This window comes from Entelurus aequoreus, linkage group LG02 (genome assembly GCF_033978785.1).
Source record: "Entelurus aequoreus isolate RoL-2023_Sb linkage group LG02, RoL_Eaeq_v1.1, whole genome shotgun sequence".
Classification (NCBI taxonomy): domain Eukaryota; kingdom Metazoa; phylum Chordata; class Actinopteri; order Syngnathiformes; family Syngnathidae; genus Entelurus; species Entelurus aequoreus.
Window position 1 is genome coordinate 43891693 of NC_084732.1, and position 24869 is coordinate 43916561.

Below are 24869 nucleotides of genomic sequence, written 5' to 3' on the forward strand. Positions count from 1 at the left end.
TTAACAATGGACTTCATCACCTTGAAAACATCACAGTATGCACTTTTAAAAGTGCTTGTAGGTCAACAGTCGCATTTTATTCAGTGTAGCTAAATAACTACACTGTCTATTCAACATATAAATGCAGAATACATATTTTCATAAGCAAAGTGTAAATAATTGTGCATAAACAAGTACACACCAAATTAAGTTGACGGGAACATCTTTTCATATCTTCGTCTCGCCACCTGATTGGCTCCTTCAGAGTAAAGCCAACATTCCGCAGCCTTTTCCACTGGCCGAGTGTGGTCTGTCACTCACCTGAAGTCATAGCACACTGTATGGGCTTCCCACACCAACCTCACTCTGCCGCAGGCATCATACATCTGATAACTGGCTCCAAGTTGGACTGAGATTATAGCAGAATCATGTTTGTATCAGTCACAACTCTCATCACTTTGCTGGGCTTCTGTTCACTGCATCCTACCTCTGGACAGGTAAGTGTACTATTGGCAAAATTTGAGCTATTTTTTGTGTTTAAGAATTTAAGGCATGTTGCATTGGAGTCTTGGGAATTATAGGCTATACACTTTGAATATGCCATACTATTTTGTTTTATCTTTTAAAGACATTTGCAGAATAGTTTATTTCTATTAGTTTCCCAGAAGAAATGAAGGGAAACTTTGAAGATTGAATAGACCTGTAGTGCAACCTTGCGCTGCATACCTGCATGCCTTCTACGCACTGTGCTACCCCAACCATATAAATGTGAAATGTTGGTAGAAAGAGGCCTTTGACAAGTACCGGTACACTTTAAACACCAACCAAGCACCTAATGACTGAAGTCTCTCCAAACCTTACCGCTGCCCAGATCAGAAAGGTGTTTCGAACACATATTGACTCTTCTTACATAACTGTTGGGAGACCAAAACAATTTTTGGTTGTATTTTAAAATGTTTGCAATATCTAAATTTTTTGAGTGCAAATCATGTTCCTCTTTTTAAGTGACACTCAACGGACACCCTTATCAGATACACAAACAAACAATCAAAACAGAAATGTCCACTTTCAGTTGACACTGAGATGTGTATTTAACAGTGGTGAAGAATGTCCTTAATCCCAGATTTGTAATCTGAAAAACCTATTTTAGTGTAATGTAAAATAATAAACTTCAACCACACATACTACATAATACATGTAGTTAAAAAACTCTGTCAAGCTGAATTGACCATTACTACCGCTGCCAGGAGGTTATGTATTCACCGGCTTCTTGTCTATTAGTTAGTTAGTCAGGTACGTTAGGTACCCCCCCTTTTTTCTTCTCTCATGCATAATATACACCTTGGGCTGATTTATCAAGATCCAAATACCTCAAGCTAAACAGCGTGTAGTCAGTGGGCGTGTTGCGTGTGATCTACTAAGACTGCATGTGCAATTGAAAAGTGGTGCAGACTGCCTTATTTATATGAGGATTTTGCGTGTAATATACATGGTATCACCATGGAAACACACATTTACTGCACATTCATCTTATAATGCTCCTACCTTTGGCGTTTTGCTAGGTTTTCAAACGAGCAGGAGACATATACCACTTTTATGGGCATTTTAGAAGCAGTCATGCAGTGCATCTACATTGCCACCAATTTTTTTTTGCCGCTGAAAGTGCATGGTAGGAAGGCTGCACAACTGTGCTCAAGACGCAAACAATGCATACTTCAAAAAGTTTTTATCATATGGGAGATACGTTAGTAATATATTTTCTATGTGAAAAAAGGAACGTCATTAGAAACATTTTAAATGACACCAAAACGCATCAATTGAAAAAAGCAAAATAATAACAAGAACATCACCAGCTAGGTTATGTTACTATTAGTCGTTTAACAAAACACATTTGTTTGACAATAGTTTTTATTTTTCACAATTACAAAGTTTATGTCATACAATTTTTTACAGGCTTGAACAAAATGATGGGTGTTTACTGCGGTCACTCCCCCGGTTTCTAAACACATATACAGTAAATGACAGCTATCGCTATCTATCCAGTTTGCTATTATTAGCTAACAGCGCATGCATGTGTTACGTACGTACACAGTTACGTTATTACGTACGAGAAGCTGTAAGAGAGCAGGACATACTGTGTAAAATACATTGTAAAGTTGCCGCCCCCTCGGCCAGTGGTTTTTAACCATAGGGCTGGGGCTTATTGTTGCGCCGATTCTCAGCAGTGGTCCGTGTGGGCCGCAACAGTACTAAGTTGCAATGCACTTTTCCACCACTTAGCAGAAATGACAATATCAAACAAACAGAAGAAGTCTGGGGCCAAAGCTAAAATTTTAATGACAGTTGATTAAGGAAACATACATATAATTATTATTATTTATTATTCATTTAGTTAAAATTGGATCATTTTAGCACTGCGTAATCGTATGTAAATTTGTTTTTCATCAGTTTTTATGAGTCCCTTCTTTTACAGTGTAATTGATGAGCATTTATATATGTAATCAGCCTGACCTGAACCTTCAATCAATCAATCAATCAATGTTTATTTATATAGCCCTAAATCACAAGTGTCTCAAAGGGCTGTACAAGCCACAACGACATCCTCGGTACAGAGCCCACATACGGGCAAGGAAAAACTCACCCCAGTGGGACGTCGGTGAATGACTATGAGAAACCTTGGAGAGGACCGCATATGTGGGTAACCCCCCCCCCCTCTAGGGGAGACCGAAAGCAATGGATGTCGAGTGGGTCTGACATAACATTGTGAAAGTCCAGTCCACAGTGGATCCAACACATCAGCGGGAGTCCAGTCCACAGCGGGGCCAACAGGAAACCATCCCGAGCAGAGACGGGTCAGCAGCGCAGAGATGTCCCCAACCGATGCACAGGCTAGTGGTCCACCCGGGGTCCCGACTCTGGACAGCTAGCACTTCATCCATGGCCACCGGACCTATGCAACTCCCCCTCGCAAGGGACAGGGGAGAAGAGGAGAGAAGAAAAGAAACGGCAGATCAACTGGTCTAAAAAAGGGGGGTCTATTTAAAGGCTAGATTATACAAATGAGTTTTAAGATGGGACTTAAATGCTTCTACTGAGGTAGCATCTCTAACTGTTACCGGGAGGGCATTCCAGAGTACTGGAGCCCGAATAGAAAACGCTCTATAGCCCGCAGACTTTTTATTGGCTCTGGGAATCACTAATAAGCCGGAGTTCTTTGAACGCAGATTTCTTGTCGGGATATATGGTACAATACAATCGGCGAGATAGGCTGGAGCTAAACCGTGTAGTATTTTATACGTAAGTAGTAAGACCTTAAAGTCGCATCTTAAGTGCACAGGAAGCCAGTGCAAGTGAGCCAGTATAGGCGTAATATGATCAAACTTTCTTGTTTTTGTCAAAAGCCTTGCAGCCGCATTTTGTACCAACTGTAATCTTTTAATGCTAGACATAGGGAGACCCAAAAATAAAACGTTACAGTAATCGAGACGAGACGTAACGAACGCATGAATAATGATCTCAGCGTCGCTAGTGGACAAGATGGAACGAATTTTAGCGATATTACGGAGATGAACACTCTTAATGTGTGACTCAAACGAGAGAGTTGGGTCGAAGATAATACCCAGATTCTTTACCGAGTCGCCTTGTTTAATTGTTTGGTTGTCAAATGTTAAGGTGGTATTATTAAATAGATGTTGGTGTCTAGCAGGACCGATAATCAGCATTTCCGTTTTCTTAGCGTTGAGTTGCAAAAAGTTAGCGGACATCCATTGTTTAATTTCATTAAGACACGCCTCCAGCTGACTACAATCCGGCGTGTTGGTCAGCTTTAGGGGCATGTAGAGTTGAGTGTCATCAGCATAACAGTGAAAGCTAACACCGTACTTGCGTATGATGTCACCCAGCGGCAGCATGTAAATACTAAAGAGTGCAGGGCCAAGAACCGAACCCTGGGGAACTCCGCACGTTACCTTGACATAGTCCGAGGTCACATTGTTATGGGAGACGCACTGCATCCTGTCAGTAAGATAAGAGTTAAACCAAGACAAGGCTAAGTCTGACATACCAATACGTGTTTTAATACGCTGTAAAAAATATCATGATCGACGGTATCGAAAGCAGCGCTAAGATCAAGAAGCTGCAACATAGATGACGAATCCATCGTTAGCAATAGATCATTAGTCATTTTTGCGAGGGCTGTCTCCGTAGAGTGATTTGCCCTGAAACCGGATTGAAAAGGTTCACAGAGATTGTTAGTCACTAAGTGTTCATTTAGCTGCTGTGCAACAATTTTTTCGAGAATTTTGGAAATAAACGGAAGGTGGGAGACCGGTCGGTAGTTTACCATGAGGTCAGGATCGAGGTTAGGTCTTTTGAGCAGAGGATGAATAACCGCTTTTTTGAATGCTAGGGGAACAGTGCCGGAGGAAAGTGATAAGTTTATAATATTTAACACTGATGGACCTAATAATACAAACAGTTCCTTGATAAGTTTCCCAGGAAGTGGGTCAAGTAAACATGTTGTTTGTTTTATCCCACTTACACGCTGTAATAATTCCTCTAATGTTATTTCATCAAAAATAGAGAGACTATTTTGGAAGGCAGTGTCCGTCGTATATACAGTCGTATTTGTGTTAATAGAACCCAGTTGTAGCTGGGATGCGTTGTCTTTAATCTCCTTTCTAATGAGTTCAATTTTCTTATTAAAGAAATTCATAAAATCATCTGCCGAGTGGGTGGAGCTACTGGGAGGAGTCCCTTGTTGGGTTAGCGATGCTACTGTACTAAACAGAAATTTAGGATCGTTTTTGTTGAGGCGGATGAGATTTGAGTAGTATTTAGCTTTAGCTAAGGTAAGCATGCGTTTATAAGTTATTAAACTATCACTCCATGCTTGATGGAAAACCTCAAGTTTAGTCGCGCGCCATTTGCGTTCCAGTTTTCTACATGATAATTTATGAGCTCTAATTTCTTCTGTAAACTATGGGGTGCGCCTTTTAGGGGCCCTTTTTTGCTTTAGCGGTGCTATACTATCAATAATTTCGCGCAAGGCATCGTCAAAGTTGTTAGTGAGGTTATCAATAGAGCCGACATAATTTGGGAATGGTGCCATTACCGAAGGCAGTAGGTCAGCAAGAGTCATCGTTGTGGCAGCATTAATGTTGCGGCCGCTATAGCAGTTATTATTATTATTAGCTTGTTGACAATGAGTCAAAACTTCAAATTTTATAAGGTAATGATCGGACATTACTTTAGTATATGGAAGTATCATAACTTTGGAGGTGGTGACACCCCTGACAAGCACTAGATCTATTGTATTACCGTTGCGATGCGTGGGTTCATGTATTATTTGTGTAAGACCACAGCTATCAATTATGGTTTGGAGCGCCACGCACTGAGGGTCTGATGGGGTATTCATATGGATATTAAAGTCCCCCATTATGATTATATTGTCGGCGTGCGTCACTAGATCAGCAACAAACTCTGAGAATTCACTGATAAAGTCCGAATAGGGCCCAGGGGGGCGGTAGATAACAGCCAGGTCGAGAGGTAGCGGTGTGACAGACCTCATAGTAAGCACCTCAAACGATTTATATTTATTATTTAGGTTAGGGGTAAGGTTGAAATTTTCATTGTATATTAGTGCGACACCCCCTCCCCTTTTAAGAGGACGGGCAACATGCGCATTCGTATAGTTAGGAGGAGATGCCTCATTGAGCGCAAAAAATTTGTCTGGTTTGAGCCAGGTTTCGCTAAGACCAATGACGTTAAGATTGTTGTCTCTAATGACCTCATTAACTAATAACGCCTTGGGAGACAATGATCTTATGTTTAAAAAGCCCATATTATAGGTATTGGGCTGTTTTGACGAGTTTTTGTTAAGATTATCCGTAGAGGCAATATTAACAATGTTGCGTTTATTATGCGTGCACTTTAAATAGTTTCGACCATATCTAGGAATTGATATGACGGGAATTTTCCGATTGTTTGCTTGGTGCTGCAATAGATTGGACATATCATAATTTGCCACCTCAGTAGAATGCATGTCCACCTCTGACACAGACACAACAGAAAAAACATTATGTGAATTGTGTATTATTCTAAGAGAATTGCTATGCGTACATGGATTATCCAGCCTGGCGCTGGCTAGTTCTAGCTTAACTGACTCCTCACCCGGACTAACAGACATTGTAATTGCCTGTGACCGGGCTTGCTCTAGTGTAGTCAGTCAAGTGAGACTTAAATAGTAGTCTATGTTTCTAGACAGGATGATGGCGCCTTCCTGGTTAGGGTGAAGGCCGTCTCTCATCAGCAAGCCTGGTTTGCCCCAGAAAGAGGGCCAGTTATCAATAAACATTAGTCCCTGTTGCCTACAGAAGATAGGCAGCCACTTGTTAAGCGAGACTAATCTGCTATATCTCTCATCATTGCCTCTCGCAGGCAGGGGGCCAGAGACAATTACTCGATGCCTGGACATCTTTCTGGCGAGATCACAAGTCCTGGCTATGTTTCTCTTTGTAATCTCTGACTGTCTCATTCTAGTGTCATTGGAGCCAACGTGTACAACTATATTCGCATAATTAGTGGTGCGATTAGCCTGTCGTACGTGTTTACTAGGCCTGTTGCGAGTTAGCTCCCTAAGATTAGCTTCAATGTCAGGTGCTCTGGCCCCGGGGATACACTTTACTGTGGCTGGTTTGCTAAGCTTTATGTTTCGGGTGATGGAGTCCCCTATGACTAAGGTGTGGTGCCCGGTAGACTGGGGTGTAGGACTAGCTAAAGAGCTAAATCTATTATGCGTCTCAACCGGTACACCGTAGCTTGTAGGCCGCTTAGGACTGCTACAAGCTGGGCTAGTTAGGTCGCTACAGCTAACGCTAGCAGATGTGTCCGCAACATCTAAAGTTACGACATTACTCTGCTCTAACTGGCGGACACGGCCCTCTAGTAGAGCCAACCTCTCCGTGAGTATGGTGCAAGATGCGCAGGAAGCCATTACTCACAGTGTTTTCTGTCACCGAGTGAAGTTCCTGCTGTCCTCAGGGAAGTGGTCGCGGTCTGCGGGAGTAGCTTCCTGCTTACCTTCTGACCGGCGCTGCCTTTCTCCGCGCTAGCTTAGCAGCTAGCTAGCTGAGGAAAGGGTGGTGGGACAGAGATCGGGTGATTTGCAAGTTAAATAGTACCACTAAATATGTTTGAGAAGTGATAAAGAAAGCTGTAGAACAATTAAAAGCACACAGATAGAGCGATACTTAGCCTTTTTCGCAACAGCGAACAGACGGCGAGCAGTCACGCACGGTGAACCGGAACCGGAAGTCCTTGATAATAATCTTTGTGATTAACACATACTTTTATATGTTTAGCAATGTTTATCCTGTTAAACTGTAAGTAGGTTGGATATAATTATTGAATATAATTCAAATTAAAGGTAAGATTACTAATTCAGTGTTAATATTTGAGTGGGTCCCAGGCCCCTCTGTGGGCTCCAAGGTGAAAAAGGTTAAGAACACCTGCTCTAGGTCAATGCTAGTCATGTAGCAGCTATGAAATTATAAAAGGATGTTGCTGAATAGACAATGAGTCTAATATGTTTTTATTTCTAACCATCCAAACATGTTAAAATGTACATGTAGGACAGTGGATTCTCTGTCGGGGCGGTATAGCTCGGTTGGTAGAGCGGCCGTGCCAGCAACTTGAGGGTTGCAGGTTCGATCCCCGCTTCCGCCATCCTAGTCACTGCCGTTGTGTCCTTGGGCAAGACACTTTACCCACCTGCTCCCAGTGCCACCCACACTGGTTTGAATGTAACTTAGATATTGGGTTTCACTATGTAAAGCGCTTTGAGTCACTTGAGAAAAAGCGCTATATAAATGTAATTCACTTCACTTCACACTTCTCCGTCCTTCGTGTGTCTTTGCAGCGCAAGTGATCATCTCTCACAGCCGCGTGGTATTGTGTCAATTTATGCGTCCTTTTCAAGCGTACTAAATAAAAAGCAAAATAGTCCCCCCAAAACTGAGATGAGTGATGATAAATTACATTATGCGTGCTGTAAAACAGATTTGTATTTTCTCCTCCAAGTATTGTGGGGGCTTTGATGATCAGCATACGTTGTACATTTTAATGAAGACAGGGACGCTAAATGGATTACATGCTTTATTTTGCTAATTTTACAGACGCAATACACTTTGCACACAATTAGTAGATCAACTTTGTGTGTGCTGTCAAGATTGTATATGTTTTAATACACGTAAATATTTGGTAAATCAGTCCCCTTATGTAATACAGATTACATAGGCGGCCACAGTGGTAATAGTAGGATGCATTGCACTAACTATTCTTACTAAGGTTGTCAGATTACCACCAATAGTAGCAATAATGTAACTGTACATGACTAAAAACAACTCATTTTTAACTATTAAATCCATTAAAGATTCATGATAACACCGTCAAAATAAGTGATAACTAACAATAACGAGTCATGCTGGGAAACACTTCATCCTCAAATTTATGCTCGGATTTATGGATTCTGCGGAAGACTCACAGATCTTGCCTTTGTCTAGTGGCGTCCAGAATGAAGTTACACATCTTGCAGATTGTGCTGTTTTTTTGTGTATATAGAATATTGTAGCTTTTGCCCTGATGTTAAAATATTGACAAGGAGGTGGTCGATCAACAATTACTTCATCAAAACAAATAACCAAGCCAGAACAACACCCACAGTTGTCTCAGCGTGCACACAAAGTGGCTCTCTTCCAAAGTATCTCCCCTTCTATTTTCTCAATGACCAGTCACAATGTATTTATGGACTCTAAGACTGTCAAAAAATATAACTCTTAAGCAAGAATATACAAACACAAACGTAAATATTTTCAAAAATGCATATTTGTTCCACACCAGCATTAAAAAAAGTCCATCGACACAAGTGGAGTTTAAAAAAAAGTCTGTCATTAAATGCACATTTTTAGTGCAGGACAGAAAAAAAAATCAGCCACGTACAGATGATTAGCACATAACCTCTCTGTATCGTTGAAATCAGTGCAGAGTCCAGGAAACAACAGGTTTTTTTTTTATCACTGTGTGTGTCAATTAATCTTGGTTGGCCAGTGATCTAAAGTTCGACTCTACATTAGTTTGTTAGATTACGTTACAAGTTTAAACTTCTCTCTGTGTATGCTAGCGGATCTATCACCACCCACAGAGACAAGAGGGTGGCTGACTGACAAAGGGTTCACTCCCTTTGTTTCCTTCAACTATAGAACAAACGCAACCAGCTTCTGAGAACGATGCAAAGAGTGAACCCTCTTTCAGCCTGATTGGAAGCGACAGACGAACGAAACAAACACACACGGACATGGCAAATAATGTATCTTTCCATTATTTACTGTACTCATAAGGGTTTAGCTGTCTGTTTGTTAGCCAGCAGTATAAAATCAAAAGGTTATGGGCAGATTTTGATTAAACTTTAAAGAGATGTCAGAAATGGGATAAGAAACAAGTGATTACATTTTGAGGGTGATCCGGATCGCCGTCTATGGAAAGGTGACCTACTGGCTACCACATAATAAGGATAATCACTGACTCCATAATGAACATTTGATATGTTTTGCTGAGTCAACTCTTTTTCCTTGATATAACACGGTTACATAAGTTGGCCACATCCACGACCACATCGCCTCTAAGAGGTAAACTGGGAACTTTCAGTCTGAGACTTACAGTACATGCTTTTGACGAGAGAAGGTTCCGTCATGCAAACAGTTAGATTGGACAAACATACTGTGATCCAGCGATGTTTACTTCAGTATCAAACAGCACAGGCCTGTATTGCACTAACGCTCAGCACACTCATTTGCAGCAGAGCTGGTTTTACGCTTTCAGTCCCAACATTGACACTGCACCTTTAAATCAACGTGTTAAAAAAGCAATGTTCTATAAATGTTCTCTTATAAATTACTCAAGTTTCCCAATACATAGGAGTATATTTATTTGCCCATTTAATCTGCTAATTGGCACATAACACCTTCAGATAGTGTTGAATTTGGATGTACATTTTAAAATAATGAATGGAGCAATGGACCACCAGAATGTGGATGTGAAAGAGTATGTCAGTAACAATTTTCTGCAACCATTCCATTGAGTCTAGGACTGTTCAAGCAGGCTGGAATTGCAAGGATCCCTGAAGCAGATCCAGAAGCTTCTCTCAGCTCATGAAGCCTCTTACTTGCAAAGTCTACGCAACCTAAAAAAGAAAATCAACCAGCTTCAGAACAGCACAGGGAAACACTCAACAAAAACCGTCAACAGTAAGTATAATCTTAAGAAATACTGTCTTAAATTAATACTTTTTGCATTACATATTATGTATTTTTTTGTGATTGAAATGGATTGTATTACAGGTACCTGCCCAAAGCCTGATGTGCCTATCAATGGGAGGAAACTGGGCAAATCACACACCGTGGGCCATGAGGTTCATTTTTTGTGTGAACCTGGCTATGAACTGGTGGGATCAGAGAGCAGAGTCTGTCAGGAAAGTCTAATCTGGACTGGCCAGCAAGCAACCTGCAGAGGTGAAAGTCACCAAAAAGTTATCATGAAGGAGACCAGTGGGGCAGAGGGCTTTTATTTATTTTCATTCCAAATGAGTATGTTGATGTTGGGCTCCTCTTGTGCTCTTCCACACCAAAGTCACCAAAGCATGCCTTTATGAACCTTGCTGTGTGTTAAATAATTCCATGAATGTTTGTTGAATTTGAATGAAAGTTCCCATAGCGCCCAGATGACCAACATTTCATTGAAAAGTTCTCTTAAAGTGTGTTTTATCCAGAAAATTAATCTAGCAGTCATTTCTCAAAATATTAATTAGTTAGGTAATGTAGTTGGAACGCCCCCTTTCCAGACTCAATATGCCGGTCCCCCTTGGAGTGATGTCATCTACAGAACTGGAGCCTATTTCCACGCATATACAGTGTGGATAAAGGCATGTAAAACTATTATTTTGATCACTTAATTGCATGTTTTTGTCGCCCTAGTCCAAGATTACTTCAAAACAGACATATTTAACATTATGATCAAAACAGAAATATAAAAGAATCGACATGTCCAGATTTCCCTGTTCTTCCATCTCCTCTTTGATAGACACCATAGGCTGTGTTTCCTCATGCTCTTTCAGCATTTCTTCAAGCATCTTAAGGAAAACATCAGTAGAAGAGGATGCAAAATAGAATACTAGTGGCTTACCTTCATGTTTCTCCTGTTTATGAGTGCTGGGTCTGCTCTTCTTTCTGACTCACTCTTTGTCCCCCCGACGGTGTTCCTGATTTTCGGATCTTTAAAAAATTGTTTCCAGCCCAGCTTTGACCTAAACCTTTCCACTTCAAAGTCAGAATCATTGAAATGATCGCTGCAAAATATACTCGCCTGGTCCGTCTCATTTTGCGCGATTTAGTTGAGTGTAGCGGTCCATACTTTTCTCACATTCCCATCATTTGGAGCTGTATGCAGGTTGTCCCATATAAAACAATGACGGAGGTGTTTAGATGTTTTTGGAGCGCTTTATAGGCGGAATACAGCGACTGTCATTGTTAGCAAATTTTGCTAACGCTTATTAATGAGTTAGAGTGCATACAAAAAGTACAAACATATGTGTTCTTGTCTTAAACAGAGATTGTGAATGATAGGCAATATATAACAAAAAGTGCAGTTCCCCTTTAAGATTGTTTCATGTTACTTGGCTGTAAGGAATTTATCTGTGTTGCGATGAATTTAAATATTGGTTATTCCAAATCACATTCCAGTTCAACATCCTCAGGGGTTGAGCCTATTCTATTCAAATTCAAATTCTGTGAATTTATTTAATTGAATTTTGCACAAGCCTGGTATAAACAAGCGGCCTCTTATTCCAACAAAGTTGACACACACAAAAGGTTTCAATAAAAAGCATAATTAACAATAAGGTAAATGAGTGGTCTAGTCCAACTTCATTTTCTACCACTCCCTTTGCTCAAGTTCAATATTTCATTACGTCTTTGTAACAACAAAACGTCTTTGTTTCTTCACTTAGAAATCAACGAGTGTGCGTCCATCCCATGCCTGAATGGAGGAACATGCCTGGATGAAATCAATCAGTTTTCTTGCATCTGTCCCAAAGGCTGGGCTGGAGAAAGCTGCCAAAGCCCTGTGCCAACATGTATGTGTAATACACTACACAGTCAACTATTTAGCTATCAAAAATGTATTGATAAACTGTTCCTTTTATATTTTTAAAGCATTGCACATTTAGCAGCCACTAAAGGAGGGGGAGTGGTGTGGACTTTTTTTGTTATTATATCTCACACAAACAGTAACTTCAGCTCTCAGTGTGATGCAGTGCCGTTCTACACCACTGTAAACCACATGCACAATAGAACTATAAGTTGAATCACTACCTGTTCTGACAAAACTGAGCATTTTTGTTTTTGTTAAGGCATTTATTGTATTGGATCTTATTAGACTGTGCAAGATTGTCTAGTGAAACAGATGCAAGTAAATCTAAAGACAACCTCCTGGTCTACTAAAGTATACTACTCTGCTCGGTGGTTTGGTTTGCCGTTACAAGCCGATGCTACAACTCACAAAGCAGGATTTATTGAATTCCAGCCTGAAGTCCAAGACATTGCTGGGTGAGTGGCTGTCTGCTTGCTCCATGATGTACAGTGGTAGAATACAAAGAGAGCTTATGAATGTCTGAAGACTGTTATGCATTTCTATCCATTAATTCTGAGGTCTAATCAGTCAGTGGACACTGAATTTCCTGCATGGGCTTCAGCTCATCTTAAGTGGGATTACTCATTTTAGTGGTACACAACGCTGCCTTTAATATAAAAAAGCATAGTATTATAACCATATTATTACAAAAATAACCAAACAAAAGCAACAATTTGTGTATCTCTCATTAAAATCATGAGTGCTTTTTTCCCCAAAGCCTTACTGTGTCCACTGGCTTACTACCTGAATTCGTAAAAAATATAACTAAAGACTAACATATATTTTACCAACACATCGATGAAAATAAACTTCAAAGGACATTGAAAATATTGATATTGTAGCGCTGGTATCAAATCAATACCAATATGCTCGGCATCAAAAATATCAATACTTAGATCGATCTGCCCACCAAAGCTCCAGGTATTGCTAATCATAATCATTCAAGATGCCTCATCTTCAAGTACACTTGCACAATACAAAGAGACTTGAAATTAATACTGCTTAATAGTGTCAATCAAAATGATATTTGTAAAGGCAGAATAACTGATACAGCTCATTAGAATGTGCAGGTCTCCCTGATAATGTACAGTATGAAAGCCGTACACAACTACCATTTAATGTACGACTACTTTTTCTAACATCCTTCCTCAGTCTTTGCCACCATTACAAACACCTCCGCCTCCATTGCTGCTGTTACACTGGCAGCAGACACAGCTGGGCCATTTGTGCGTCCATCACGCTGCAGCACAGTGCAGGGGACCACCTACTGTACATGTGAGCCAGGATACACCATATCCAGCAGAGACAGCACCACGTGCACCGGTATGACTAATTAGTCAACTCAAACCGAACTCTTAAAGCACTATAATGTGGTTCTTATGTATTGTGAGTGAGTGTAATGTGCTTTACAGACATAGATGAATGTGAGCTGTTCCATAATGGGCAGGCTGGTAGACTCTGTATACACGCTTGTGTCAACACCGCTGGAGGTTACCGCTGTTCTTGTCCTGCTGGATACAATGTGACCCGTGATGGACGCAGCTGTAAAGGTGCATCACTAATGCTTTCATTTTATGACATCCTCTGTCATAGAACTGTAAAATGTCATCCCATTCTAATCCATTGGCCTAATTGTGATCTTAGTCCCTCCAAACTGTCCTTTTAATTTCCAGTTTATTAAACTATTTACAATATCATTCATTGTTTTTGTCATGTTGCGTTTGCTTCCTTGCAGACATTGATGAGTGTGCCATCAGACAAAACAACTGCAATAAGGACCAGATGTGCATCAACACATATGGAGGATTCCAGTGTGTTCGTGTAGAATGTCCAAAAATCCCTCATGCATCTTATGTCAAAACATCACCAATGTAAGAATTGCCTCTGCACACCATCCACAACATAGGGCTTGAGCTACTATGATCCCAAATAACAAGTGCAAACTATAGAACTGCACATACTATAGTGGCGTGCTGCTGGAGATATACTAAGACTGCTTGCACAATTGGCAACAAGTGCATAAGTAGTGCAAACTGCCCTATTTAAGTAAGGATTTTAGTTATCACCGTGGATTCAGTCATTTACCTCCACGTCATGCTCCAACCTGTGGTGTTTTGTAATGTTGTTGAACATGCAGCAGACAACTATCACTTGTGCCACCTTTTGTGGGCTATTAGAAGCACTCCTGCAGTACAATCTAAACAATGAAACCAACTTTATAGCACACCCAGGGTGAGCTGGAGGAGACGCAGATGTTGTGCCAAAAACACCAGAAATAACTGTTTAAGCAATATATTAATAACAGGGCTGTCAAAGTTGACACAATAATAACAAGTTAATGAAAGTCTTCATTTAGGGACACTATTTTTTTATCGTGCAGTTGACATGACCTGTGTGACCCTTAGTCCATACTGTAGCGGCATGCCAACTGATGTTGAGTCACAGGAACAAATAGAGAGCAGAAATAAAACAAATAGGTACTTTATATTAAATGGCAATTTGAGCTTGGATGTCCTGGCTGGTCACTCTCTCTACAGGTTACAAGTTCATCAGAAGTTATTTCCATCCACTTTCACTGTGAGTTTTTACCTGAGTTCCAAGCCGCAAGCAGCAGCAGTGTTGCCAAGTTTGCGTATTACAAACACTTTTTTCTTAAGTTGCTTCCAAAGTTCATCGTCATGGGTTAACGTTTTTTGGCTTGTTTTTGAAAGTGTGGTTGCTTGTTTGGGCTTGCTTTTTTGTCTCCATAATAAAACAAAACAGCATTGGTTGACTTGACACGCCCTTAAACCTACTCATGCAAATGATACATGTGTAACTACGTCAGAGCCCAGACCGAGAAACAAGTGATGGAACGGACTAAATTTAGGAAAAGAGCTTTCAGCGATGCTGTTCCTCTGGCATGGAATACATTAGACGAAACTGAAACTCTGAACTACTTCCATTTGGGGCCTTCCATTCTATCCTGAGGTATAGGAAACGTGAGATGTTTGTACTGTGCCTGTGTTTTAAAAAGTTGTACATTTTAATCAATCCATCAATCTGCACAAACCACAATGGCATCCCCTGATCTGTAACCCACATTAAGAAAAACGCAAAACCCAAACTAGGAAAAATCTTAAACCTTGGGAAGGGACTGCAGACATGAGGACACACGTCCTGGGTTATCGGCTTCAATGGATGCCAAGTGGGTACAGTTATTGAATTATTCATGATAATGTAAGAGTCCAGTCTATTGGGGGCAGGCAAAGGGTCGGAAGAGGTCTTCATCTATGTCATAGAGGAGTTATCCATCCTGTGTATATATATACCCGTGTCATGACTTAGAACAGCTAGCGCATCCTCTAGACTGCAACCTCTCCAGGGATTATTCGTGGCAATCTGGTAACCTCTCCATGCAGGAGAAGGGTGCAAAAAATAACAGAGTTTATTTAAAACCTAGAGTATATAGTTAAGTTTTAAGGTGGGACTTAAATGCTTCTACTGCGGTGGCATCTCTAACAGTTGCCGGTAGGGCATTACAGAGTACTGGAGCCCAAATAGAAAACGCTATAGGGCCTGCAAATGTATTTGGGGCTCTGGGAATCACTAGTAAGCCGGTGTTCTTGGAACGTAGATTTCTGGACGGAACGTAGGGTTCAATACAGTTAGCAAGAAAAGACAGTGCTAGACCGTTTAGTATCCTATACGTAAATAATAAAACCTTAAAATCACATCTTAAGTGTACCGGGAGCAAGTGCAAGTGGGCCAACATAGGCGTAGTATGATCAAACTTTCTAGTCCTCATCAAAAGTCTAGCAGCCACATTCTGTACCCTTTTAATGCTTGACATGGGGAGACTTAGAAAATAATATGCTAAAGTAATCAAGACGAGACGTAACAAATGCATGTATAATGATCTCAGCGTCACTGGTGGACAAAATGTGACAGATTTGAGCAATATTACAGAGATGAAAGAAGGCTGTTTTATTGACATTCTTAATGTCTGATTCAAACGAGAGCGCTGGTTTGAAAATAATATCGAGATTTTTTTACCGAGTCACTTTGTGCAATTGTTTTATTATCAAATTTCAATGTGGTATCCCTAAACAAGTGTCTGAGTCTAGCAGGACTGATAATAAACGTTTCTGTTTTCTTAGCAATAAGATGCAAAAAGTTGTTGTTTAATTTAATTAGGACACACCTCTACATGACTACAATCTGGCGTGTTGGTCAGCTTTAGGTGCATGTAAAGTTGGGTGTCATCAGCATAACAGTAAAAACTAACACCATATTAATATTTTAAATTGTTTTATTTTGCTGCAGTTCCCTTTTATGTGTCTTAAAACATATGTCTTAACTTAATACCTTTCTGTAACTTCTCTATGACATGTACTGCTGACCTCCTGGCCAGGTCACCATTGTGAAAGAGATCTTGATCTCAATCTTATACATTACATGTATAATACAGTGCAGTTGTACACCCATGCAAACTACAACCACAATAATAAGATGGCAACATCAGTTACTACTGCCCATTGTGAAGAGGGCAGAATTCCTGACAGTGCTCTTCTAATGTTTTCTATGTTCTTGTTTAGTTTGATATGCATCATTTTGTATTTGAGACATTTTGTAATTTTACTCCTGCTTCTTATCTTATCTTTCAAGGCGCTGTGAACGTAATCCCTGTCCCTTGGACAACAAGCTTTGCTCTCAGACTCCAAATTCCTTCTCTTACCATTACCTGGCAGTCGTATCCAACCTGTCAGCTCCCCGTGTCATGTTCCGGGTTTCAGCGTTGCGTCCAATGGGCGACACGCTTCGCTTCTCCCTGCTGGGTGGAAGGCAAGTTCGTCGCCACTTTGCAGTCGAACGTTCGGATCGTCTGACAGGTCAGCTGATGCTCAGCAGCCCAGTGCAGGGCCCTGTCACTCTGGAGGCTGAAGTGGAGATGAGTGAGCTGGAAAGACGAGTCCAACTGGGGAGGTATATCACCAAAGTCACCATGTTTGTTTCACAGTATGAGTTCTGAAACAATAAAGAATAAGGTCAAACAGATGGCAGCTTTGAGTCAACTCTGACTACCTTTAAAGTTGTCTGATGATCAACCTCTTTCAGCCTTTTTAAATGTTTACTTAAGGAAGTGTGAACAAGCATACTGACTTTCAAGTACAATATTCAGCTGCTTTTGCACTGCTGCATGCATAAGACAGAATGCATAGCTATAGAAATGCAAATGTATGTTTTGGAGACTTAATGTGTCTTTTGAATGGGTTCTGTTAATCAAATGAATTGTGTATTCCATGAGAATTAAATGAAAAATGAATCTACCTCTTCCAATGTCAACAGAAATAATTATTTCAACATTTCATTGATGTTATTATTTATTGAATTAACTGATGAAAGCAATTGTCCTTCACATCCATCACAACTCTCGTCTGTTTTGTCTGGAAAATTAGAAAATGTTGTAAAGGTTCAGTCTGAATTGGGCCTCCAGGGACGTGAGAGGTGCCTGTGAGCTGTTGCAACACTTTTGGCATCGACAGCACAGAGCGGGGCTGTTCTGCAGACAGAGTGCCAAAGACGCGCTGCTCAAAGAGCCACTATGTTCTTACAGGTCATGAATAAACCCCCTTACTGCTTAAATTCAAAATAACCAAAGGAATATACAGTACTTTACATGCACGTGTGTGACTCATCTATTTATAAGGGGATGTACTTGATATTTTTTTCCACAATTTGGGGGATCTGTGCCATATTCCAAGCAAGGACTGCCAAGGCACAAACGTGTATCTTGCATATAGTGAGGGAATGTTGCCATTTGAGTGGATCCAAACTGGATGTGTTCGGTTGCAGATTGTACTCCCTGCTGTGGATGAGGCTGACCAATGACAGGACAGTGGGGCCAAAAGACTTAATGCCATTAAATGTTTCCTCCCTTGCAATTGCATGCCGGATGAAAAAAAACACTCTCCTTGCTTGTCTCAAAAGACAATTGGCCTTGTGTCTAGAAGAGGAATCTCATGAATTCCCTTTTCAACTCTACTTCCTGAGTAATAGCACATGAGTTTTGGTGGGGCGGCATGGCGTAGTGGGTAGAGCCGTGACAGAAACCTGAGGGTTGCAGGTTCACTCCCCGTGACATCCAAATCACTGCTGTCGTGTCTTTGGGCAGGACACTTCACCCTTGCCCCCGGTGCCGCTCACACTGGTGAATGAATGATGAATGAATGATAGGTGGTGGTCGGAGGGGCCGTAGGCGCAAACTGGCAGCCTCGCTTCCGTCAGTTTACCCCAGGGCAGCTGTGGCTACAAATGTATAGCTTACCACCAGGTGTGAATGAAAGATGGGTTCTCACTTCTCTGTGAGCGCTTTGAGTATCTAATAATAGAAAAGCGCTATATAAAATCTAATCCATTATAATTTTATAATTATTATTATTTATGTTTTTATACACACGACTTTGAACCAGTTTACACAGCACATAGGTATGTTGTTTCTGTATTATTAATCCCATTTTTGTCATAATAACGTACTACTGTACAAACAGATCCTCCCATTTTCACCTACTATATGTATCAATATGACATGCATCTCCACAAGCCCCAAGGATTTAACACATGGGTGTCAAACTCTGGCCCGCGTGCCAAATTTGGCCCGCCGTGTAATTTAATTTGGCCCTTGAGGCGATATCAAACTAACACTAGAGCTGGCCCGCCGATTATATACAGCGGCGGTGCCGCGGTAACACCGCATTCACCGCTAATTCTCATACTTGCCAACCCTCCCTGGAGACTCCCAAATTTCAGTGCCCCTCCTGAAAATCTGCCCAGAGCTGTCATCACGTCCGCTTTCCATCCAGTCCAACGACGTGCTGGCTCAGTCACATAACATGTGCGGCTTCTGCATGCACCAACACCAGTGAATGCCACGCATACTTGGTCAACAGCCATACAGGTCACACTGAGGGTGACCGTATAAACAACTTTAACACTGTTACAAATATGCGCCACAATGTGAACCCACACCAAACAAGAATGACAAACACATTTCGGGAGAACATCTGCACCGTAACACAACATAATCACAGCAGAAAAAATACCCAGAACCCTTTGCAGCACTAACTCTTCCGGGACGCTACAAAATACACCCCCGCTACCCGCTGAACTGCTTAGTAATCCCTTCGCATTTGATGTGGAAAAAGCGCCAATTAATCTCCAAATGGAGCTGATTGAACTCCAGTGTGATGACACACTGAAGTCAAAGTATGATGCTGTTGGTGCCGCACAGCTTCCACAATTCATCCCTGACACAATGCCTCAGCTCCGCAACCAAGCTGCTCAATTGCTCTCCATGTTCGGCAGCACTTATCTATGTGAGCAACTTTTCTCCTCAATGAAGATGACGAAAACGTCTCACAGGATACGTCTGACTGATGAACACCTTCATTCGATAATGAAGGTTGCCTCAGCTCAAAGCCTGAGCGCCGACATTAATGAACAAGCATCTAAGAAAAGATGCCAGGTATCTGGCTTGGGCACATCAGATTAGATCAGTGTGTTGCAAACTGAGCAGTTTAAAGTCCTGAATGGTTGGTTTATTCATTGTTATTTTATTTTCAAATTTATTAGCCTGTGGAAAAAGTTAATGTTGATATTTACCTCAGAAGGCAGCAAATAGAAAAGAGGCATTCAATTTTTATTAAAATTGTATTTGATATGCCATTGATATTTTTAAATTATTATTATTATTATTTGAAACTCGATTTTGCATGTCACTATAAAGTTATATAAGCCTTGCTTGTTCAATATTCAATGCAAAACTTGTTTGGGTCCCTATTAAAAGGTTAATTTGTTCAACCTTGGCCCGCGGCTTTGTTCAGTTTTAAATTTTGGCCCACTCTGTATTTGAGTTTGAAACCCCTCATTTAACACATCAATTTACGATGACACTACCAGGTAGGTATGGGTGAGGGCGGACCTACGTCACTTCCGCCTACCAATCCCCTAGCAACCGGGTATTCGTTGAAAACAAACCAGCTCACAGCGAACACAGCATTGACAGAAAAAGCATTTAACGAGCGTTGTGGCTTGGAAGTCGGCGTTAAATCCTTCATTTACGCATTTTTACTTATTCGCATATCGTGTGAAAAAACGAAAATGTATTATTTGCGTCAGACTCGTCTCAGTGAACTTTAAAGCTTCTCAGGCTTAGCTTAGCTTGCTAGTTAGCTTAGCCTGCGCGCTACTAAGAAAGAGACGCGGAAGTTATCAACAACAAGATCAAGTGTTAGTGTATAAAATATTGAGAGATTTGAGGGCTACATGTATTGAATGGCAACATGAAAATTATAGGGTTTATTGGTTTTTAAAAACCCAACTGTTAAGTGCAAATTTAAACGAAACCGGTTTTCGAAAATAGCTAGCTAGGCTATAGACTATATAGTATATTACTTACTTAACTTAATCCTCTTCTTCCCGGATGGGAAATAAGGCTTCGACGACTCGACGCCATTCATCTCGCTGCTGTGCTCGTCTCTGTGCCTCGCCCCATGTAAGCTTCATCTCTTTCAGCTCCCCTTCAACTGTTCTTCGCCAGGTGTTCTTTGGCCGCCCTGGCTTACGTTTTCCCGGTGGTGTCCATCTTAACGCTGCCTTTGGTATCCTCTCGTTGTCCGGTTTTCGAAAATAGCTGGCTAGGCTATAGACTATATAGTATATACCGCATGTTATTTTTGTACAACAACAACTTCAGTTGTCGAACGTTATAAGGTACAAATTCAACAAGTACAACATTAGCACGGACGTATAGCCAAGTTGTGGTTAAGAAGGTGGATTTTTGTTCCTTATATTTACCAGAAACCAAGTGATCCGAACACACGACCCGGGACTTTGGGGGACTCCAGTGAGAACCGTCCTCGTTTTCCCAGTGTAAAGCTGCGAGCCATTTGTCTCGTCTCTGTGGGCTTTTATCACGCTTTGGCAGAACAAAATACAACCTTTGTTTTCCCTGTTTCCAGTTGTGGTTAGCACAACCAAAAACAACACAGTTTTTCGGCATTTTGGAGGCAGAATGACGGGTTTAACCAGCGTAGGGCGACAGGTTAAAGAGTAATGGCAACGGTTTGTTTTCAACGCCAGTCTGGTTGCTATGGCTCGAAGAACCCGTATGTAGCTCAGTTGCCCAGATGTCGGCCTTCACCCATTCACTCAACACAAGTGTTATTGTTTGTTATGGTTACATTTTGTATCACGCAGTGAGCTGTGGGTTTTAACGTAATGCATCAGAAGAAGGTCAAAGTACACATGATATTCACAAGACTTAAATCGAAATGAGTTTTGGTGGACCAATTTCTTCATTCTATTCCTGCAAAGGGAACGAGTGTAAGCGCGTTGCAAAACATGGAGTTATACTGCCCTCTTCCGGCCAAACAGAACTGCACACATTCCAAATGTGGCCAGTGTTCTTAACCTTTTTAACCACAGGGCCCAACGTTTCCATTACAGAGGGAATCCACGGATCCACTAAAATATTAATATTTAATTAGTAATCTTACTCTTGATTTTCATCATATTCAATAATTATATCTAACTACAGTTTAACATGATAAACCTTGTCAAATGATATGAAAGCATGTGTTAATCACAAAGATTACAAAAATAAATACTAATCAAATATACTGCAAAGGAAGGGATTCATAAAAATTGATTAAAAAAAACCCAAAATAAATACATCCATCATCCATCCATTTTCTACCGCTTGTCCATTTCAGGGTCGCAGGGGGGTTCTTGGAGCCTATCTCAAACGTAATTAATAATTAATAATTATATATATATATATATATATATATATATATATATATATATATATATATATATATATATATATATATATATATATATATATATATATATATATATATATATATATATATATATATATATATATATATGTGTATATATATATATATATATATATATATATATATATATATATATATATATATATATATATATATATATATATATATATATATATATATATATATATACATATATATATATATATATATATATATATATATATATATATATATATATATATATGTATGTTTCTTAACTGAACTGTCAATACAATTTAACTGAAAATGAAAATACCACTTCACCACTGTAGTCATAATTTTTCCGCTTCAGAAACTTATCTATGACTTTAGCTCCAGGCTTTTACTGTTTGTTTGATATTGTCATTACTGCCACAAGTGGTGGAAAAATGGATTACAACTGAGTACCGCTGCGGCCCATAGATATCTTATATAGAGCTGTCGAATCGACCGCTACTGCCTATTGGCGCTGACAAGCCGTAGGGCCGCCATCTTAAACCGGTAAATATCTCCATCCAGTGAGAGGATCAATGAACTGTTAGCACATTTAATCGATCATAACTTTCTCAATAAGTAACTGATTTTCACACGTTTTTTTTATCCAAACTTCATAAAATGTAGCTATGATACAGCGCAACTGAATTGTCATATTTTAATATTATAATTTAATACAACACTCAGACTAGACTGTAGATCGGTATTTTAAAAAAAATTAATCACATATATACACATTTTTCTATTTATAATATATACATTTATACCATGTAACCTATACTTTTTATAACTTACTCTAACCTTCCATCATTAATTATGTTGTAGTGGTACTCATTGGGCTAAATTTGGTACATTGGGTTCTAATCTCATGTGTTCTGGTATGACAAATATCTGTGTGTGTATATATATATTGACTTGACTTGACTTTATTAATTCATGCTTGCAGTGGAGCCAAGGCCCCACTGAAAAAACAGCTGAACTTTACAATGAATATCAAACAAACAAAGATAAAAAAATGAAAAGAACAGATAGTATTTTATATTTAAAAAAAAAAAAACATTTTCAGGGCAACAGCAGCATGGAAACTATTAGCATTCTGGTATATGACTGTATTACTTATTTAATTCGATAGTGTCATTATACAGTTTAATTGCAGTATGCAGGATAGAGTTTTTAAGTCTCTTTGTCTTGGCTTTGGGCTCGGGTTCAGCCAGCTTATGTTGGTTCCTCAATGTCCTGGCAGTGCGGCTGCCTCGTGTTGGAGGTAGCAGGTCATGCAGACGGTGTTGCTCATCATGCATATCCCTGACCAGCTTCACTGCAGCCTCCTCTCTCCTGGTCTGGAGTGATGGTAGGGGTTGTGAGATGTTTCCAGCTCTCCTCGTAAGGATTTTACAGGCACGTTTCTGGACTCGCTCTCGCTCTGCCTGTTGTTTTTTGGAGCAGCCCACTAAGAGCACTGAGCTATATTCCAGACACGGCCTGATGAGAGTGGTGTAGATGGTAACAAGGTCGTCTGCAGGTAGTCCATGTCTCGCCATGACTGTGAGGTAGTGCAGCCGCTTGGAGGCGCTTTTTATTGCCTTCTCGATGTGCACATCTCCAGTCAGGTTTTGATCGAGGTGGTAACCCAGGTACTTTGTTGTTTCCACGACAGGGACCTCCTGTCCCTCCCAACATCAGTGCAGGAGGTTGTCATGGATTTCGGGCAAAACATATCCGGAGTTCTACCGACTTTTTCCGGTTGAGTATCATTTTCTTATTTGCTGCCCATTCATCCAGCCTTTGTGCCTCCTGGCACATCGTTGTGTCTGACATGATGTTGGATATGGGGATCGCTCTCGATAGCCCGATGTCGTCTGCATATCCGACATCAAGGGTGTCCACAAAAACAGCATTCCGGGTGGCCATGTAAAGGAGGAAGACATATGGGGAGACAACACCCCCTTGTGGCACCCCAGATGTAACTTCAATCCAGGGGCTGTGAGCTCCATTTGCCACCACTCTCTGTCTCCTTCCTGAGATGTAACTATGTACAGGGCCGGCCCGTGGCATAGGCCATATAGGCAAATGCTAAGGGCGCCGTTCATCAGGGGGCGCCACGCCAGTGCCACACATGTTGGAGAAAAAAAGTTGGTACTATTATTTCTAAATACATAAAATAATCCCACGTTAATTAAAATGCAAAGTAAAGCCTATTTAATAGAAATATTATTTGTTACAACATTACGCCCCCCCCCCCCCCCACCCCCCTGCACAGTGCGCCCCCTCCCTTCCCGTACCATGACTCTTTTTGGACGTCACCACATAAAAAAATCAACCCAAGATGTCAAAACGGCCAAAACTGTCAGGTGCCCAGGGAAGAAAAAAGAGAAAAGAAGAGGGGGAGAAACGAGAAAAAGACAGAGGTAGCCGGTAGGTAACGTTAGCCTACATGAAATTATTTCTCTGTTACAGAATGTGATAGTAACCTGGCTTTTTAGCATTAAGCTAATGTTACATGATTCGGCAATTGCTAATCAATAAATAGCTAGTTCTGTTTTAACGTCGGGTTAATATTGTGGAAGGGGCTAAATTGTTATGGAAAGTAATAATGTAACGTTAGGTAATTACAGTACTCCCTGGTGTACAGTAATTTGTAAGTCATTCTAGTTAATGCAATATTAAAAAGCACAAATAGAGAACTCTGTAGGATCCCCTTTTTTTGTTATATAGTTGTTAAAGTCATACTGGTTTGATATCTTGTTCTGTGCAGTGCCTTATTCATATTGTATTTTTAATTTATTTTATGCAACT

General features: G+C 40.4%; 1 protein-coding gene across 1 annotated transcript; it reads left to right on the forward strand.

Annotated features, from left to right (window-relative positions):
• Positions 1–255: 255 nt before the first annotated feature.
• On the forward strand, positions 256–17491 carry LOC133663325 (fibulin-7). Its single transcript, XM_062067718.1, has 8 exons — positions 256–476; positions 10121–10280; positions 10374–10544; positions 12038–12163; positions 13372–13542; positions 13632–13769; positions 13955–14090; positions 16867–17491. The coding sequence occupies exons 1-8, from the start codon at positions 408–410 to the stop codon at positions 17228–17230; spliced, it is 1335 nt and encodes a 444-aa protein (XP_061923702.1). The 5' UTR covers positions 256–407; the 3' UTR covers positions 17231–17491.
• Positions 17492–24869: the final 7378 nt, after the last annotated feature.

Coding starts and splice junctions, on each gene's coding strand:
- LOC133663325 (XM_062067718.1), top strand. CDS start 408: ATGTTTGTATCAGTCACAACTCTCATCACTTTGCTGGGCTTCTGTTCA. Junction 10,545..12,037: donor CCAGCAAGCAACCTGCAGAG/GTGAAAGTCACC, acceptor TTCTTCACTTAG/AAATCAACGAGTGTGCGTCC. Junction 12,164..13,371: donor CCAAAGCCCTGTGCCAACAT/GTATGTGTAATA, acceptor ATCCTTCCTCAG/TCTTTGCCACCATTACAAAC.